The following is a 17963-nucleotide window of genomic DNA, read 5'->3' as shown; positions in this document are numbered from 1 at the left end:
TCCAGCTTTTATACAGCATTACATTTTGTTGATGCACACGAAGAGAAATTATTCATGAAACAGTGGGGGAAAAAAAAGAAAAAAAAAAAAAAGATGTAGGAGGTTGAATCACTTTGGAAAAATAGGAAAAAATGAAAGTGGGGGCTAAATTTCTTGAGTGTGCTGTGTCATCACCAATGAGAATTACTTTAATATCCTTTCTCAGTGGAATACTATTAACTCCTGCTTAGTTGGACTCAGTGTATGGTGGAAGAGGGAATGTTTCAAACTGAATGACAGCAATTTTTGGAGAAAGACCATGACTCCTACTATTCTTTCATGGAAGGGAACTCACTGATGTCCTTACAGCTAATTCTGAGTGGCATGTAGTCATTGTGCAGTTGCACAGCTGGAACCAAATTCCACTCACTGGTAACCCTGCAGAGCCCAATTGTCTAAGACTGAAAGAAAGTAAACACCAAAGGGAGAGAGACCACATTTCTGGATAAAAATGTCTAGAGAAGATTTAGTTTATCTGTTAAAATCATAGTTAATGATAGATATGTTTCTTTTTTCACTAGAAGTCTTATATTATCCAGATCCCTCTCAATTTAAAACAAGAAATAATGCTTTAGGAAAATCTCTACTTAAGGGACTCAGCCTTTCCTAAATAAGCAAATCTGCTCCATCAGCATTAATGTTTCCAGAAGTTCAGAGATTCAGAATTTCTAGACTTAAAAGAGGGAAGGTTGCTATGCTTATTATAGCACTGCTACACTCAGTAGGGATGTAGACTAATAGCAGAATACCCCAAAAAAACTGCAAGGGTCACACAGTTTCACTTTCACCTTTTCAGGATTATGTCCTCCCTCTCTCCCTTCCCCGAAGGGAAATCATCTGTTCTACTCGAGTTCTTAAAAGACTTGTTTATTCAAGACAGAGCCAGAAAAGGAATGACTGGATGTTGTCAAGGAATGACTGGATGTTGTCAAGGAATGACTGGATGTTGTGTTGAGGGACATGGTTTAGTGGGAGCTATTGGTAATAGGCAAACGGTTGGACTGGATGATCTCTTAGGTCTTTTCCAACCTTGGTGATTCTCTGATTCTATGATTCTAAAAGGAATTGTATAGCATAATGTCACAGATGTTGTTTGTAAGTTGCTCTTAGTCCTCATTGTTCTAGTCTGTTATTAATAGGCAACAAATTATATTAATCTCCATATGTTGAGTCTCTTGCCTGTGACAGTATGACAGTAATTGGTGAGTGATCTTCCTGCCCATATCTCGACCTTTGAGCTCTCTTCCATCATATTTTCTCCCTCCTCCTTTGAGGAGGGAAAGTGCGAGAGTGGTTGAAGAGTTCATCTACCGCTCAGGGTGAAATCACCATAAAAGCCACAAAAGTAGGATTGACTGCAGAGTTATCCAGACAGCCGGAAGGAGATATATCCAGAGCTATAAGTGAAACCAAGTATGACTTTTAAGCTGCTAAAACAGTTAGTTTGGGGCTTTTTTATCTCTCTGTACTAATAATTATGCCACAAGGTTTACACCTATGAGTTGATAATTTTTGCCATCAAGTCGCAGCATAGAATATACCTTATTTCTCTGTACTGTTTGAAAAATAACCCTAATTCTCAGAAAACCAATCAATTAACATTGAGTCCGCTCTGTAACAAGCTCATGGTAAGCCTTCAAGACATGTCAGCCTTCTCATCAAGGGATATGTTCCAAAGGTTCTCCCTAGCACTTTGTGCTGCAATCATCTGTCCTGTAGAAGACTTTCCAGGCTACATATCAGTAGAAGAGAGATGACCAACACTCTGTTCTGCCTGTGTGAAACTAATGGCATAAATCAATTATTTTCACTTTAACAACTGCAGTCCAGAAAATTCTCAGTCACATTTCTCCATTTCTCTCCAGGTTTTGTGGTAATAAGATCAAAGCTCTGACATTATCAACATCCGTAGTCCTTTTAATTTCAAAACCAAGTTAAAAATAATGAGTTTCTTCATGTTCTTTCAGTCATTTCCTGTTCTCTTTGAAAACACTTCTGTGCTTTATAGTGTATCTGTTCCCTCTCTTTCCAAATGAAAGATTATACATGCAGACAGATTCTGAAGAGAGACTCAATAACAATAAAAAATACCAAGTGAACTAATTTCATTTACCTCATCCTCCTAGAAGACCACAGCATTACCATGTGAATGGATTCCTTCATAGAGAATAAACCTACAAAAACCTGATATCACTCAGATCTGTGCCTAACGACCCTTACTGCCCCTTGTTTCTTTCATTCCATTTGCAAAACTCCCCATCCATCTACCAGAAACTGAAGGAGTGAAAGATGGCTCGAGCTGCTGCTGATTGCAAGGTGTTGGAGCAGAGCTGTTGGGCCAGTAGGCTCCGTAAGTGAGCAGGATCATCAGTGTAGGTGATCATACCCACACATTTGAGCCTCTTTTGCAGAGTTCCAGTTTTGACACCAATTTAGACTGTCAAAATGGTGATGGCTATGTCCTGTGCCAGACTGGTGAACTGGCCAGAATTTGTCAGGGCTAGTTAAAGGTGGTATGGTAGGCAATATGTGCAACTCTCCATCACTGCAATGGAGAAGCAGAATAAAAACCTTAGCATTTCCAGAGGAAAATGTCACCTGATTGAAATAATGTAGCCTATAGTCAACGTACTCTGCAGAGAGAGACACTTGACATATTAATCTATCAAAGAAAATTAAGTGCTAATAATTCAGATCTGACATCGTCTACCTGAACTTGTGCAAAGCATTTGACACTGTCCTCCATGACAACCTTATCACCAAATTGTAGAAAAATGGATTTGATGGATGGACCACTTGCAGGGTAAGGAATTAGCTGGAAGGCTACACTCAGAGAGCTGTGGTCGATAGCTCAGCGTCCAAGTGGAAGCCAGTAACAAGTGGTGTTTCTCAAGCATCCTTGCTGGGACCAGTGTTATTTAACATCTTTGTAGATGACGTGGAGAGTGAGATCAAGTGAAACTTCAGCAAGTTTGCAGATGACACCAACCTGAGTGGGGCAGTTGATATACTAGAGGGAAGGGATGTCATCCAGAGGGACCTGAATAGGCTTGGTAGTTGGGCCCATGCCAACCTCATGAAGTTCAGCAAGGCCAAGTGCAAGGTCCTGCACCTGGGTCAGAGCAGCCCCAAGCACAGACACTGGTTGGGTGGAGAATGGCTTGAGAGAAGCTCTGAGGAGAAGGATTTGGGGATGCTGGCAATGTGAGCTTGCAAACCAGAATGCCAGCCATATCCTGAGCTGGATCAAGAGAAGTCTGGCCAGCAGGTTGAGGGAGGTGATTCTGCCTATCTATCTGCTCTGCTCTTGTGAGACACCATCTGGAGTACTGTGTTCAGTTCTGGGGCCTCCAACAGAAGGACATGGAGCTGTTGGAACAGATCCAGAGGAGGGCCACAAAGATGACCAGAGGGCTGGAGCAGCTCCCCTACAGGGACAGGCTGAGAGAGCTGGGGCTCTTCAGTATAGAGAAGAGATGGCTCCAGAAGACCTTATAGCATCTTTCCAGTACCTGAAGAAAAGCTGAGGAGGGACGTTTAGGAGGGCATGTAGTGACAGGATGAGGGGAAATGGCTTAAACTGTAAGAGGATAGACATAAACTAGACACCAGGAAGAAATTATTTACTGTGAGAGTGGTGAGACACTGGAACAGGTTGGCCAGAGGGGTTGTGAATGCTCCCTCCCTAGAGGCATTCAAGGCCAGGCTGGATGGAGCTTTGAGCAACCTATTCTAGAGGGAGGTGTCCCTGCCTGTAGCAGGGGGATGGAACTACAAGATCTGAAAGGTCCCTTCCAACCCAACACGTTCTATGATTCTAAGATTTCACATTTGCTTGAGAAATGGATGCAAAGCATCTTCTCTGTGCCAGATGAACACCATACTAAGATGCTGTGGTTATGGACTGAAGTAAGGACTATTATGTTAGAAAAAAAAAAATACAGTTTTTAAGTGAGCAGATGGATCCAGGGCCCTTCCTACCTCAGCCACTCTGATTCAATGAGATAAGTGCAAATTCATGCATCTGGAAAAAGGAAATTTAGTAGTGATGCACTAAGAGGAAATGGTAAAATCTATAAGGGTTAAAAAGGACAGGCAGTTCGGTGTGAGTACTCACTGCATAGCTGGGTGAAGAACTGCAAAAATAGAAGATCACAAAAGGTTATTCTTCAGCAAGAGACAAAGGAGTTCAGAATGCTTTCAAAATCACCAACAAACAATTCTATTCAAATGTAGTTATACCTCTTGAGAAGCAAATTCGTCTTAAGTCCTGAATGGCTCTTAATCTAGTGAAGAATAAGAAAACAGCAGCAACAACGACAAAAAGATGCCTGGAAGCACGGAGAAATACAATTGTAAAACTAGAACCAAAATACTAGATGTAAGGGAGACGAAACTCGTGAACCAAATATCACAGGAAATGTTAGATTTTCATCCTCCTGAAGTTCTCATGTAGTGACTGATGCCTTTTTAATTAAGGGCTGAGGTCACTGGATGTCAGGTAACAGTCTGTAACACACGAGCCTCATGATGGTGATCTCCTCCTGATCGCTATTTCATTTCTAAGCTCTGTGAATACGTGAACGTTGTTGCTTTTACACATTAGCAGCTGCTCCTTTTCTTGCTTCAGCCAAACTGAAAAATGCAACACTTTTTGCCTAGCAGTACTATGAGCAGTGCATGTTTTATTAATACACATCAACAAAAGGAGGGGGCTTAGTTCTCCACTCCCACTTCTGCTCAGTACCTTTCCATATTTTATCAAACAACAGCTAAACTCTGCCAAGCGATACCAAATAAACAATTTATTTTGTGTATCTATGCAGCATTAAAAAATATATACATATTCTTCAGGTTCTTTTTCATATTGCTTGGGAGGCTCTAGAACAGCTTGTCATTACCCTGAACTGCATTATTTCCTGCAGATATTTGTATGTAAATGTATTATAAATTCAATCAAAATCAACTCGAAAAAAGCATTTTTAAAAAATGTGCTCTGAATTGCAATAATAATAAAGTAATAAATGCAGTAACAAAGATTTTACAGGAGAATCTGATTTTATTTCTCTTCCTTGGGCTTCAATTAGAGCCAACTTCAAAAGGTAAGTGATAAAAGCAATGCTCAGAGAGGCTGTGGGAGATTCACAATCAGAGAAGCAGAAGAAAACGGTTTAACTCAAAAGCAAAACATCTTACCACTGGAGAACTCAACCAGCCTTAATCAGAAGCAGCTGACAGAAAAAGGAAACGGGAATGGATAAGTGCTTCCAAATGTCTGACTTCCAGATATCTAGTACCTAACTAGGCAAAGCGAGGGTAGATGTATTCACAAGCAATGGCTAATTGCTTGCACAGGTGAGCCTGATACCTTCAGTCCATTCTGTTTCTTCTTTCAAACAGTATTTGGACATAAAACAAACTCATCCAATGCAACAGCCAAGTCCAGAAAAATTTCCAAGCTAAGCAGAAAAGATCTCTCTGCAGTAAAGAAAGGTGAGGTTCTGTCAAAACAGAATGCACTGTCCCAAAACAACCTTTGTTCTTGCTAAGAATTAAGCCCTAAAAATAGGATTTAATGAGCAAGCAGGCTTTGCATTGGATCAGAATCAGGAAGTCCTACCTTGATAAAGAAAACAGAACACAAAGCTTCTGCAGGGCACATAGCACAGGTGGAGGACAGCACAGTAATGATACCATTGGGTACCTGTACCTCAGCCTAATATTTGTCTACACAATTCAGGCCCATCAACTGTCTTTCTTGGGTACCACATTTCTCCCTCCACAATTTGTCTTGTATTTACATCATATTTATTCCAGGCAGGAACTAAGCTAATTCTTGCCAATAACTTAATGCAAAATGGGCTTAAGTGCACAACAGGAGCCACCAATCTGCTAAGGTATTTGCAATGGCCTACGTTGAAGCAATGCTGACAGTATCATAGTTCTGAAGCAACTGTATTCTTAACAGTTGAATAAACACCAAGGTGTATGGTTTTTTTTGCCAGGAATAGCCTCATGGAAAGCAAGCCTTTGAGAACACTGTGAATGCACCTACACAGCCATTACTCATAGATAATTGCCAAATAAAATAAAATTGAACTCACCTCCAGGTAATAAATTTACTTTGCTCAAAAATAATAGCTCAGGAGACCATAAATATTAATGAGAAAGAAGGAAAAATAGAAGAGAAAACAGGCAAAAAATTCTGATTTGTCCCTTGGCAGTAATGGATAACAGACAATACGACCATTTTTGAGTGTTAGTCTTTACTCCCCTTCAGATATTACTTTTCAGTTCCAGAGTCTCCATTCCATGTCTCCCCAGAACAGCAACACATGTGAACAAGACACAGACTAGAAGACTTTTCAGTCTTCCAGCATTTGGCCAATACTTAATGGTGTGAAGTGTCCTCCAATATGCTACAGCAAAGCTCAACTGATGTAAAGCACAACTGATCTAAACAAAACACCTACTTAACCAAGAGCCAATGGCTAGCAAGAAGCAGTGCCCTTTGTCATGTCAGTTCACAGCAATTGAACAAGGATAAATGTTCTGAGTCCCAGCTGAGTTTACAGACAGTAACCAAGCCAGCAGAAGAGAAGACTAGGAAACATCAGCCAACAATTCCTCAAGATGACCTCAAGTCTGGAAGTCTTGTTCCCTAATGCATGTATTTGTGTCTGCCGTGTGTGCTGCAAAGAGGAAAATGGATGTGTTGAACACGCATTTGATGGATGAAGCAAACATTCTTTTCACAAATTTTAAGAGGTAATCCAACATGGGATGACAATACCTATAGAAGTGCTCATGAAATACTGTACAGGGGAACATCTGGAAGATAAAAAACAATAAATATCTGCAGTTAGCAGCAAAATGAAGAGAGTCAATCGTAGGAACATTTACGTGTGTAGAGCACTGAACATCTGCCATAATTATGGGCTTGGTGATCCTTTCCTAGTTTACAACATTTACATTATGTATTAACATTTACATTAGCATGAGCCAGGCAGACCTGAGCATCTTAGTTAGTTGCCTGGCTTGAGTTACTGAAAAAAGGAGTCTTTGTTTTTGTATTTGTCTATCAAACTCAGCACCTTGTCTTTAGTATTGATAGAGGCCTTACTTTACTTTCAGGATATCGTGACAGCTTTAGATTATTGTTATTTTTTAAGTATTTTGATTCACATGTTTTTATCACAAAGTACCGTTAGAAGCCAAACCACCCCAGCTAATTCTGACACAACACAGAGAGAGATAACCCACACAGTCCCAAACAGAAAAAGAAAAAAAGACAAACAACTTATAAATTACAATATATAAAAATGAAGACTGAAATATGGAAGACAACAAATGCAATGGGACCAGAAAATGCACAGTATGAAGGGAATGTCTCCAGGCATGTAGGAACACCATTTGATATCCTGTTGTTCTCCTCGCTGCAAGACAAGCTGCACATTTCCTTGCATAATGAAGCCAAAGGGAATAAACTGCAATGGGAAAATATTGCTATATCAACAAATTTTGCTGGCATTGCAGCAATTGTAAGCGATCATTTCTGTTTGAGTTGCCGCCTCCAGCAGTTCCAAGATTCATGTCTTTGTTTTGTCCAAAAAAAATGAGGAGCATTATAATTCAGGACATTCAGAAGGGTCGTCCTGCTGTATTTTAATTAAGAAATGAAAAACAGTTCCACATTATGAACAAAACGTCTCCAATGTAGAGGTGTAGGACCCTAATAAAATGTTTGACAATCGCCTTTCTAACTACAGCGTTCCCTCCAAAACAAACAAATGCCAACATGACAAAATCATAGAGGTTGTAAATAGCATCTGGCATTGCGTATGATAATACAAGGCAAGGCATGTTACATGAATAGAAAAGGAACATGGCAGAAATACATTTATACAGAGAAAAGATAATCAGCTGAACAGGCTAAAATTGATGGAAACAGAAGATGTTGTGCTAAATAGGAGGAAAAGAAATGACAGGAAGAACCAGAGCTTGACTGTCTGATGCAGAATTCTGTGGATGAAGCAGGATCCAAAATGCTTAACAAAAAGAGAAAATGAGTTTGCTGCAGCAAAACCGTGCATTCCTCTGTTAGGAGGCTGATCACGTTTTGTGCTTCTGCATACAGACCATTCAGATGGGGAAAACTAGGAAGCAAAGGGAGATGGATGGGGACAAACACTGGGGAATACTTGGAGACCTCAGCCATTAACACTTGGAACTGTGAGCAGCAATCAGTGCGATGCTGTGCATATGATCTTCTTGGCACCACTGTTAGTATCCTCTTTGGCACTGCTCTAATAGAAGGGTACAGGTAGTTCAGGGCCAGAACAACAGAACACCTTGGTTCTGAGATAACTCCACCATTGTGAGCACACTCTTCTGTCATTGCCAACCAAGTCCTTGAACTCCCACTGATCCTCATCTTTTAAAATCAGCTGTGCTGCTTTCGACAAAATACACAGCAATCGGAGATTCTGGAAGAAATTTAATGCAGATACGCATGTACAATACGTAGGTGTTTTGAATGAACAAAGCAGAGCATAATAACAGCCCACAGCAGGATGACGAGAAGCATGACAGTTTAAAATTGAGAGCAATGGACAGAACGAGCCTTGCATTTTGAGCCAGGAAACAGTGGTGGATGCAGGCAAAGCAGTGACTCGCAAGCAAATTGCTTGAGCAGGAAGAGAATGTGGGATTTTAACAAATACGTACAAAAGATGTCTATTTACAGATATGAATAAAAATCTCTCATCCAAGCTGACAGGAGTTCAGCAATTATAACAGCAGTATAGAACTCTGAATATGCACCACATGTTCTGATAGAAGCTTGAGACAACAAAGAGCCTGTGGGGGGAAAGGCAGCAGCTGAATCTGATCCAAAGAGCCATGCAAACACTTTGAAAAGTCTGTAAAAGCCACAGCAATGAAAGTAAAGTAGTGCCTGTGTTTGTAAAACATGATGCATATGCGGGAAAGCCCACATAGTGCATGCCCTTTCAAGCGTGGCCTACAAAGCTGATGGGGTGGATGCCAACTCTTCCTTGGCAGAGCAGTTCTGTGTATACAGCTGAGTCACACTTAGCTGCTTCAGTGATAATAAATCTGCATAGGCCAGCTGACCCCTCCAGAGCCTGCCCAACCGTGGGAATTAGATGATCCTCTCCCTAGTGAGCCCAGAGCTGCTCTGCTAATCCGCATCGACATGCACCCATTAACAGCAATAATGTCATGGGCTTGGAAGAAGATAGCACAAATGATGTTTGCAGACCATCAGTCTGCCATTTGGGATGCCCTAGCCTGTATCTTGCTTTGTGTCTTGCTGCTTATCAGGAAGGGCTCAGATCTCTTATCCAGTCTACGAACTGCAATGGATGTCTAGATGCCCTGATGTACTCAAATGGCTCCAAGAATGACGTTTAAGCAATGCACTTAAGCCATAGATCCTTTATAAAAGTTCATACTGATATTTTCTAAGACTATGACTCAGTTACCTAACCACAGATGGCTGCTGCTGTTTGAAATGACCTTTGCTGTCTAAGACACCCATAATCACAGAGAGATCAATACAGAACAGGATCTACAGGAGACTCAAGCCTTTCTTACATAAGAGTAGTTGAATGTGATGCAAGATATCCTACCGTGACTAAAATGACAAGATATGTAGATACGTGGGCAAAATATCCTATGATGTCTGAATACTCACACTGATGCCTCTAAAGTCCTGTTCAAACGCTGTTTGCTACCTTATCTGTAATACATGAAGCTCACTGCGTGATTGAAGCTGGAAAGTGGAGAAGGGTGAAAAGTTTTTAATGATTTTATTCCTTTTGGATTGTGGCTTCAAATAAACGAATGAATACCTTAATAAACATGAGCATTGCAAAATGAAACCTAGGACAACAAGGCTGGTGAGGGGTCTGGAGCACAGGACATATGAGGAGAGGCTGAAGGAGCTGGGAATGTTCAGCCTGGAGGAGGCTCAGGGGAGACCTTATTGCTCTTTATAACTACCTGAAGGGAGGTTGTAGTGAGCTGGGGGTCAGCCTCTTCTCTCGTGTCATTAGTGACAGCACCAGAGGGAATGGTTTCAAGCTATGGCAGGGGAGATTCAGGCTGGACATGAGGAAATATTACTTCTCAGAAAGGGTGGTCAGGCACTGGAATGGGCTGCCCAGGGAGGTGGTGGAGTCACCGACCCTGGGAGTACTCAAGGAACGACTGGATGTTGTGTAGAGGAACATGGTTTAGTGGGAGCTATTGGTAATAGGTGAACGGTTGGACTGGGTGATATTTTAGATCTTTTCCAACCTTGGTGATTCTATGATTCTATTCTATGTTCTTGGATTCACTTTTTTTTTTTTTTTGAAGCTTATGAATTGCAGTTTTGTCTCACGCGTGAGATGTAAATAATAATCTACAGTGCGAGCTGAGGGCAATAAGGTGCATTCGCCCTCTTAGAAATCACTTGTTCTCCACACGCTAGTGAAGAATAATGGAATTTAGTGGTGCCAATTAATTTGTCATCTGGAAGCAAACTTCCCATCTGCCTGCCTGCTGGTGTGAAGGGACTTTCAAACTATCTTGTATGTCTTATTCATAACATAAAACTTCCTGATGGATATTTGTACCACTGCTTCTGTCTTCACTGTATTTATACAAGAGACTCTGTAATGGGCTGAGTGACTCTGGATGCCTCGGCAAGCACACCTTCAAAGTGCCTTGTATTAAAACTGGGAAGATTGCAAGTCATCTCTCCAAACTGATATCTGATAATTGCAGAACACATTAAAGCTTATACCGCTGTTTTTGTTTCCAACTAGTAATTTCAATTTTAGTTAGAAAGCGTAGCACCCACATTACTTACTTTGAAGTGAGATTTTTTATCAATGAACTTTCAGCTCCAGAGCATGTCTGACAGTTCCAAGCCGACTAGCCAGCACTCCCTGGATAAGTTCAAAATAAAAACAAATGTAGATAATGAATTAAGGTATCAGTTTCTTCTAGTGTTGTACTGTGGGGATAGGCGGGACAACAGTGAGTTAGGAGGAAGGTATTATTTTAGTCTTTATTGATGCAGAAGATTTAAGTTACAGAACATCAGGCAAAGCCACCCCCTTCCTTGCCCAGTATTTCAGGATGAACAGCTACAGACAAGAAAATGATCCAGGTCCTTACAATGAAGCTAATAGTTAAATTACATTGAAACAGTTGACAATATCATATTGTTAAATGTAACTGCATGTACAGTATATAAACACAGCTTTCAGTTCCTTCTCGAGAACATAAAGCAACCACATTTTTCTGCTTAAGTTAGCTTGAGCTCAAGTACACTTCCTTCTTAAATATATATTAATGTAAACCATAACCACTAAATCTGGAGTTTCACTCCCCACATCTTAACTTGAAATTTATATTACAGTACTTTAAAAGCTAAATGAACGCCCTTGTAATTCACAAGAGCCTTCTGTCAGATTTCCCATCTTTTAAGTCTTTGGCAATGTTTCACAGCATCTTATTATTCGCTCCTATTATTCAGACAGAGTAGTTCTATTTCAGTTGTACTAATGACAATTTTAGTGGCATCCAAAGGAAGATATTCCAATCCTTCAATCTTTCTATTTGAAAGAACAGGCCACACAAATGCTCTGTGCGAGTGTTAAAGCCATAAAAATCCTACACTGTAGGAGAAACACTGTGTAAAATATATTAACAAACATTTTAAAGATTCAAAAGATAAAACATCACTAGACACAGCAACACTGACCCACTGCATGAAAACACTACTTCATATCTGGCCAGTCAATGGCAGTAAGTCTTCACCAGGTGATCCACGGTGAGACACAGCAGTGAAACCTGTATTTGAACCAGGTTATCCAAACTTCGACAGCTCAGATTCCTCAATCCTACCACACTTCTAAACAGGTGATCTTGGTTTCAAAACGTTGCTGCATTCACCAGAGTATCATGGCCACCTACCGAGCTCAACAAATCTTCACATCAGTATTCACTTGCACCGGTCAAAAAGTACCTCCAAACTCGGAGCTGGTCATGATCTGCTGCACCGTGGCTTTCTCAGAGCTGAGACACATGGCTGGGACACAGCCACTGAGGAAGAGATGATACGAATGGACTCGACCATCTCTTATTCTCCAAACACACAGAGAAAGATGCAAAACTAACAAGAAAAAATAACTTCCTTTTAAATTCTAACAATCCTACTGAAACAGGTTCCAGTCGGAATATTTATATCAAACGAAACTTGCCGCACAGAAATAGCCTATTGTTATGTAGTGTACGGTTTACAAAAGATTTATTACCAAGCACAGAGACATTTAGCTTTGATGTCTTTTCAAACAGCTTAAAGACCAAAAAGCCTTTAAGAGATGAAGCTGAAGCTACCTTATGCCCCTCTGGTAATTACCTGTGTTTGCTCCTCAGTGACACTTTCACACAAGAAGTTAACACTACAGCATTAAACCCATTGAGACTTGTGCCTTTAAAGTGCCTGCCAAGTATTTCACCTTGTCAAAACTAAATGAAAAATAAGAGCATTGCTCAGAACTATTGCTTGAACAAATACAGGCAGCTCAAACCACGTGCAGAAATTCCTAACAGAAATGTCTTTATAAGCATGGAGAAGAAAGTGCTCAAATACAGTCACTACGTGGTAGATGACTGGAGACCTATTCAGAAGGTATAAATATAGATGTATCTAGGACTATATTACTTTAGCTCTCTAATGCCAAATGGTAGATTACCAAATGGTAGACTTCCGAGACAGATACTAAGGACAACCAAATATTATATATATTCTTATGTTAACCTGTACGAATAGGGAGGTTTTATCATACCATGTTTCTCAGAGGAATGTTACAATGAAGTACATCCTTTAGAGAAGGAATTTCCTCACGAAAAGAAAGACTATGATAAAAATAGTTCTGTTGTTTTACAAAACATAGAGTGATTTTAGGAAACAAGACCAAAAATAAAGCTTTGGCACTTGGACTGAATTTCATCTGTGCAATGTGAGCCAGAAAGTCAAATATGAGCCCTGAAAAGCAGGATTTCAGCTGAGGACTCGGTATGCAGGCTGGCTGGACAGAACTCATTTCGACCTAATTACCAACCTCATAACATGTTCTTTTTCTTCTTCCAAAATGGAAATAAGAATCAAAAATCAGTGAAGGGCATGTTCGATTCTATTTAAGGCAGAATGTAAGCATGCAAAAATAATTATCTTCTAATAGAAATATAATGTATAGACTTCTAGCAAGATGTAAAGGAAAAAATATAGTTTTATACATTTGAAGAGTTGTAATTAAGAGCAAAATAATGGTATAAAAAACGTTAGGGCGGCAGTTACCAAAATATACAAAAATAAACTACTTACTTCATTATTTGTGGTGTTGAATGTTTTTCATATCATTAAAGAAAGCGATATTGCTCTGCTAAACAACATATTGTAACATTTCAGTCAAAATAAATACTTACTTTCTAAAAAAAGTCCTATTTCACATGTGTACCCTGTGTCTCATATAAGCTGTACCTCTCCATGCTGTATTTGAAAGCAAGTTCTGAGATGATAACCAACATCTTCAGACAACCTGCAGGCAGGCAGAACGGGCTCCAAAGCCGATAAGTCTCTGTGCCCCCTTCACAGTGCTGTGAACTGTAAGTTCTTTCACAAATAACCCATAGATTATTTGTGTGAAAAGACAGCAGAAGCTCCATTCTAGAAAGCAGCGTCTCATCCTTTCTGAAACATAAAGCTACTCTAGGCAGTCAAACCTCTATGGTTCTGGTGAGTCCCGTGAATGCCATTTTCATGGAGCATGGACATAACCATGCTGAGCACCTCATGGTAACAGATCACACAAGACAGAAAGAGCAAACCTAACTGTCTCTTTCAATCTAACAAAGAATCCTACCTTTACCTCTAAGCCTTGCTTCTCTGTCAGCTTTGTCCATTTTTCAGCTTAAGTGTTCATATGGTCAGCATGAAAAAATGTCTTTACCAAGCTGTCACACAGCTCACCAGCAGCAGTGGTCATGCTGTTCCTCCAGCCTATTCTAGGAGAGATTAGCCCTTCCAGTTGGAGCCAATGTGAAATGAGGGAATGAGAGCCATTGTTCTGCACAGTGCCCTGGGATTCTAGACAAACCAGCTCCCAGGGACCACAGACACACAACTGCAACCACCCCAAAGCTTCTCCAAAGCAAGTATCAAAGTCCTCAGAATGAAAATAAAAATACAGTGCCTCTGGTTCATGGGGGTGACCCTACTGGAGAAAGCCAAGAGCAGGTCAATGCATCATTTAACTCCCACCTAAGCCCTTAAAACAGGGCTGGAGAGAAAACAGTAGTGCCTATGCTTTGCATCTAGATATGATGAATGAACAGACTTCCACCTTTCTGAGGAGGAAAGCATTTTGACTTCTTTAGGAAAACTGTTCCTCTGTCTTGCAAATAATCCAATATCATATCTCTTTCCTACATCCATATATATATCTTAAATCCTGACCAATTCAGTTTTAATGAGATGAGCAGAGAAGACTGAGAACAAAGGGGTTAACTCAGGTAGTAAACCTGAAGTAATGACAGAAAGAACAGAGGCCTGCATGTGATTTTTCACGAATTCATTTAAAATCCCTTTCAATTTATCCCACGTGTAGGTCTGCCATCCATCCTGGATTCTCAATAAGGAACAAAACTGTTCACAGCATCACACTTTTACTTTAAACCAGCCACCAAGTCTGTAGCATTTAAAACAGCAGAAAAGCTCTCAGTTGTGTTAGCTAGAACTGTGGATGCAGGGTAAACGATTTCTTCAACTGTCACGTACGTCCCCATTAAAAATCCAACCACTCCAAAAACAGCTATAAAAACATCTTTAAGTATTGTCCACAGACGTAGGTTTTCCTTGTAGAAAGTGAGAATTTCGACCAGAGGTGGCAGAATCAGTGCCAGAGTGCTACTGCTGACAGCTCCAACCAAAGAGATCACCAGGTCCAGGCGAGGGATCAGAACCGCTACAGCACCTAAAACATAAAGAGAACAATATTGGCTGCAGATTTGACATCCTCATGAAACAAGAAGAGAAAAAAAACAATCATGATAAACAAATAACGCAGTGATTCATGCCTTTAGAAATGTTCTATCACTCACTATTTTATCCAGATGAGATTGGCAGGCGCTGCACAGTTCATTACTTACATTTGTGAGTAAGGTACGTTTTCATGCTCATTTGTGACACTCAGTTTCAATTTTGAATTTCCTCATGAGCTGGCACAGCTTTAGGTTAAAATTCTGTTATACTTACAGGGTGAATAAACTTGGCCTGCAGATCACACAGCCGTGAGATACATGAAACTGCACAGAGACATTTTGAGCTTTTTATTTCACGGGTTTCTTTTTAAGCCAAAAGATAAACAGTCCAGGCAGAACAGTGGAAGGGGACGTTGGATGCTACACAGGAGACAGCAGACAAAAATACGCTACTACTGATAATATGAAATGATGCAAAGTTCTTGAAAACGAGCACAAAAGCTGCTGGCCACTTGACAGCCTCACAGACATTTCCATCACTTATCTACAGGCTTGTCTGTTGAAAAATCTTGGTCTACACCACCACACTGTGTGTAAAAAATAAGGAAGCAGTTGCCCAGTTAGCTGAATGAGAACTTAGTCCCACCAAGAGCAGAGTCCGAAGACAAGGCCCAGTAAGCATGGTAGGATGGCATGGCCGGTCTCACCAAGAAGCTGGAGTGTTCCTGGGAATGGAGCCCAGCATTACAGAAGGAGCAGAACCACTGCTTTTAACCCCCTTGGCCAGCAACGCTAGGAAAGATACCCAAGTATAACTGAGATATGCCAGTTTGTCATGTAATAATTTCAGTTCTGTTAGAAGCCAGCTTTCCAAGGCCACCTGAGTGCAGGTTCCAGTATAATGCCACACATTGTAAATGGCTGTCTTTTTTCTCCTCTGTGAATGCATCCTACCAACTAAATATCCTGCAAATAATATTTATGGCAATAAACAAATAAAAACAATGTGCTTATCAGCTTCCTAATTTCCCAGGCTGAACTTTCCACTTGCAGAGTTTCTTCCCTGTGGGCTGATTGCCACCAACTGCCTCAAATTCAGACAACATCTGGTTATGAAAGGCAACGTAGTTAAATTATGTTAGTGCTAATATTCTCCATTGAGAATATGGAACTTGAAGAAATCTGCATTCGCAAATACACTCATGCCAGCAGAGACACAGATTAATAAGTGCAGCACAGTAACAACTTTGTTGGCTCCCAATGAGGTACATCATGGCATCCAATTTATCCTGCCAAGAGCTTTCCCTTTGCTGTATCAAATCTCTCTGTACTTCCAGTTTAAAATGAGCATAAGCAGAAGGAGTTCAGTCATGTCTAGTGAAGACACAATCAAAATTCACTTCCAAACAGTTCCAAACAACAGTTACCTGCTGCTACCAGCACCATTTGCTATGCATTTTAATAAAAACCCCAAGAAGGAGGGCTGGCTTAATGTACAAAACTAAACAGGGACAAAGGAATCTCCAGCCCATCCTGTTCGGAAGATAAATCTATTTACTGATTCTAACCTTCCATTATTATAGTTTGTTAACGCTTTGTGATTCTACAGAGGTCTGAGAGACACAGTGTCACCAGAGAAAGCCTGGAGATGTCACAGTGGTGATGGGTCGACAGTTGGACTAGATTATCCCAGAGGTCTTTTCCAGCCTTAATGAGAATATGACTCTCTAACTCTGTTCAGGCCACAAAAGCAGGTATTGTGAGTGCCCACACAACACAGACTGAGCTCCCAGACTAGAACCACAGGCTATCGTCAATGCTTGCACAACAACTCACAACAGGTAAGCAAGTGTAAACTGTGGCTAAAGGGCATCTGCAATGACTGGAAAAATCCCAGGTAATGAATAAACTGAAAGTGTTCTTCTGAAGCAGAAGAGAGGGCTGAACATTTATTATCCTGCCAATTTAATAGATGTGGAGGGTGTATTCATCAAACACAGACTGTCAATTTCTGTAATAGACTTCTTTCAAATCTACATGTGTTCAGAATTTGGAAGATACTCATTAATTTATAGGTCAAAGTTTGGCTTGAAATCTTCTGCTTTGTTAAAAATAATGATAATATTATCAGTATTCATCAATTGGAAAAAACAACAAAATTTCAGTATGTTTCAGCTTACAGAAAAGCAAAATTCTGTTTGTTGGCTTGGATCTTGTCGAATGTTTATTTGGCTCATATGGATTTGTATTAAACTGGATACTGCTGTGGGAGGAAGTTTTGGAAACATGTTTCAAGGTTTTAATTACACTCTTATCTCTTCTCTAACAATCCAGGGGAAATGTCACTTTTATTATCCTCCAAATAAAGAAAAATGGGGGCAGCTTCTTCTCCTTATTTCCAGGAGAAGTAAACAAGAGGCATTTCAGAAAGCACAAAGCCTGATTTTTTCTAGCTATAACGGTTTAAAAGTACAAAGTCAAGAGGAAATTCTGAAGCTTTATCAACAGCCAGGAAATTTTCTGTTTTGGAGGCTGTGGGAATCCCCTCTGAAGAATTAAGTCCTTCAATATACCTTTCAGAGTTACCTTTTGGCCAACAGTCAAAATGTTGAATGAAAGAAGGTTTGAAACAAAGAGCAAGTGCTCGATGAACAGAGCATCTCACGGAGATACACGTTGATTCTAATTTAAACCCTGCCATCTAATCTCAAAAACAAACAGTAACTAATTCTCCAAAATGTCTCAACCATGTGGTAGTAGCATACTTGTACCACTTGGGGCACTGGGAAACAGCAGAAACAGTAAAGAACATTTCCATTCCTTAAAGGACCTATCAAGCCAATGGAAAGCCAGCCTTAATTTTA

At 40.3% G+C, this 17963-nt stretch overlaps 1 protein-coding gene across 2 annotated transcripts in view; it reads right to left on the bottom strand.

Annotated features, from left to right (window-relative positions):
• Nucleotides 1–11095: 11095 nt before the first annotated feature.
• The window catches only part of SLC36A4 (solute carrier family 36 member 4), an 88790-nt gene continuing 81922 nt past the window's right edge, over nucleotides 11096–17963 (bottom strand). For both annotated transcript variants that reach the window (XM_072337727.1, XM_072337735.1), the window contains exon 11: nucleotides 11096–15092. In XM_072337727.1, the coding sequence (XP_072193828.1) occupies nucleotides 14785–15092 (308 nt within the window). In that variant the 3' untranslated portion in view covers nucleotides 11096–14784. The remainder of the gene's footprint in view (nucleotides 15093–17963) is intronic.

Source organism: Excalfactoria chinensis, chromosome 1, assembly GCF_039878825.1.
Source record: "Excalfactoria chinensis isolate bCotChi1 chromosome 1, bCotChi1.hap2, whole genome shotgun sequence".
Lineage (NCBI taxonomy): Eukaryota > Metazoa > Chordata > Aves > Galliformes > Phasianidae > Excalfactoria > Excalfactoria chinensis.
Note: the sequence above shows the minus strand (reverse complement) of the source record. Positions and strands in the feature narration are given on the sequence as shown.